Source organism: Pinus tabuliformis, chromosome X (assembly GCF_031772625.1).
Source record: "Pinus tabuliformis cultivar Carrire ecotype Pingquan chromosome X, CPIR1, whole genome shotgun sequence".
NCBI classification, from domain to species: domain Eukaryota; kingdom Viridiplantae; phylum Streptophyta; class Pinopsida; order Pinales; family Pinaceae; genus Pinus; species Pinus tabuliformis.
The window spans coordinates 338945813-338948851 of record NC_142308.1 but is presented as its reverse complement, the minus strand read 5'-3'; the positions used below and the strand labels follow the sequence as shown (position 1 = coordinate 338948851).

Genomic DNA, 3039 nt, shown 5'->3' with positions numbered 1-3039 from the left:
ATTCAGTGTGATTTACAGGGATATTGGTCGCCTGTGTATAATGTCTAACGTTCCAGGAAATATTACTCGCCCGGGTATGATGTCCTAGAATTCAGAACATGGTGGGAATAACAACGGCTCAATACCACCGTGTAAATTTGATTTGAAATCCCCTGATATCGAAACCAAAGAGTTGAAGAACTCAGAAGGTAATTTTGATTTGAAATCCCCTGATATGGAAACGAAAGGGACGCTGGAATCAGAAGAATTACCGGATGACGGAGAAACGGCAGCATGGATAAAGGAGAAAACATTGCCTATTCTTCTTCGAGACAAATCCTATGGTGATCTTAGATTGCGGTCTGTTGTGTCGATATTTAGAGTCCCTAACTTCCTGAAAGACACCAAAAACGAGAAAGCGTTTGTCCCACAAATTGTTTCGTTGGGTCCATTTCATTACAACAGACCACAGCTTTCTCCAATGGATTATCACAAAAGGACAGCCCTGCGTAGAATGATGACGCGGTTCAATATTATGAGGGGCGCTACTCATCCAGATAATATGGAGTTCTCCTTTCGTGCAATCCATGAAATCTTCCAGGAGGTGGACAATATCAAGAACAGCTACGAAGAAAGAATTGACTGCAAGCCAGAGCACTTGGCTGAGATGCTTACTTTGGACGGTTGCTTCCTTCTGGAAATATTGAGGACTCTGGGTGGAGACGAGTTAATATGGGAAGGCAGTGATAAGTATGAACCTATTTTTGATAGAAATAGGATTTATTTTACTGGATTCGATATACTGAACGACATTTTGAAGGTTGAAAATCAGATCCCCTTGATAGTTCTCCGAAAACTACTCGAATCGGAGTCCAACCCGGTCGATACAGCCGACAAATTTCTTTTCGATGTGCTGGTGAAAACTCCAGGGACCAAGTTCTACCCTTTCGATTATGATATGAAAGAATGGTCGTGGCCGCAACCAGTTGAACAAGTTCATCATTTGCTGGGTCTGTTGCACAGCCTCATTGTATCTCCGCCTTCCAATGATGGTGACGAGCGTGCAATTCAAATCGACTGCAACGGCACAATCCCATGGAAGGAACGTAGATGCATCTCTCCTGCAGTAGAATTAAGTAATGCTGGCATCAAATTTCAGCGATGCAATGGAGGCATCAAGCAAATTTATTTTGATCAGAAGAAAGCCACGATGTATCTTCCTCCGATCAATGTCACGGACCACACAGAGGTACTGTTCTGTAACTTAATTGCTCTTGAGCTATGCCAGGCCTCTGGAGACAATTACCTTACCTGCTACTTGAGTTTGATGAACAACTTGATTAACACCGACAAAGACGTGGCTGTGCTAAGAAAGAGTGCAATCATTAATATCTACGTTGGGAATGACGCCGAGGTTGCCGACCTCTTCCATGGTCTATGCAAGGGAATCACCCTGCCCCGGAAATGTGTTTTCCTGAAATTGGAAAATGATGTGATGGCGCACTACGACAGAAAGTTCAGGGTCTTGTTTGCCCAGTTTAAAAAAACTTATTTCTCAGCTTGGACAATTCCAGTTATTCTTGGACTGTTGCTTACCTTGGTGCAAACCATCTGCGCCATACTCCAATAGAAGTAGCCTCTCCGCTGTTTTATCTTTTCCCACTGAATGTATTTTATAAGAATATAGGATAGGGAGATTTCAGGTCATTTATAAATAATTGGTATCCTGTTGTAGCCTTCATTATATGACTTTCCTTCATCATATGACTTTCTGTTGTAGCCTTCATTTGTATCGTGTTGTAGCCTTGTTGAGCATTCTTCCCGCCATATAGATCGCATTCTGCTGGCTACAGCAGGGTGCCTTTGGGCATTATTCAAATTATTTAGATGACTTTCTATGTGGAGTATTTGATGATACGGAATTGATTTCTTTGAATTGTTTATTGCTGGTACTTTGTTTTATTTTGCATCTATTTTCTATCCTGCCTTATTTTCAGAGACAGGAGAAACATGAAGATCTAGAAAATGTTCCAAAACTCGTTTTGTTATTAGTTGCTGTCATTGGTTGATTATTTAGCCCAGATAAAAATCATACGGCTAAAAAGTCCAAATTTTAGTATGTTTAGATTATTTTATAAAAAAATTGCCACTCAAATTAATCTAGTCTTTTCCTAGTCTTTTCCTAGGCTATATTAATCAATTAGTGTGTACGTTGTCTGTGCACGAATGGCCTAATTGGCTATAAAATTTGAGTATACAGGGATTGTCTGTCTTTTGCCTGTTTCAAACAAAGTCTTGAATGGTTTGTTGATAGAGGTTTTGCTTTTTTAATTCCCTTACCATACCACGGAATATTGAAATCAATTTTCAACCCAATATATTTTTATCATCCCTGTCCTTAAATCCCCTAATATTGTATTTAATTGTGTTAATGATGTCCAATCCCCTAACATTGTATTTAGTTGTGTTAATGATGTCCACATAGAGGCAAGTAAATGTAAATACGTCAAAGGTTCAGAACGATTGTAATTTGCATTTTATTAATATTATATAGAAGATGAGGGCAACTAACATCTATTTAGTGTATCGTTCATGTCCGTTCATGTCCTTAAACCCTCGTATTCTATTCAATTTGTTAATAAAAGCAAGCAAATGTAAATGGGTAAAAATTCAGAATAATTGTAATTTGCATTTTATTTAATATTATATTACTGCTCAAAAAAAGATAAAGCAAATCAATATAGGTTCCAAATTGTAAGGGAAAATTTTGGATTGTTTTGTTGTCCATTTGAATCAGTTAGCCAAATCACAATTGAATTAGTAAACTGCCAACAGTATGGGCTATGTACCCATTCTCAAAGTTTCTAGCTAAGTGCACAAGAGAGTATGTACCCATTTTCAAAGTTTCTCGATAACCGCACAAGGAAGTAAACCAAATTCTGATGATAAGGAAGTAAACCAATTTCTCATGCTACAAAGTATGTGTATTGGGAAGGAAAGTGGGTGAGTAGAATGTTGTGTGTATGATCATAGTAGAAGCTAAGATAAATCCTTTTCGGG

General features: G+C 38.4%; 1 protein-coding gene across 1 annotated transcript; it reads left to right on the top strand.

Annotated features, from left to right (window-relative positions):
• The first annotated feature begins 214 nt into the window (after positions 1-214).
• On the top strand, positions 215-1609 carry LOC149139847 (putative UPF0481 protein At3g02645). The gene has a single exon (XM_089450836.1). It carries the CDS (start codon positions 215-217, stop codon positions 1607-1609), a length of 1395 nt encoding a protein of 464 aa, XP_089306962.1.
• The last annotated feature ends 1430 nt before the right edge of the window (positions 1610-3039 follow it).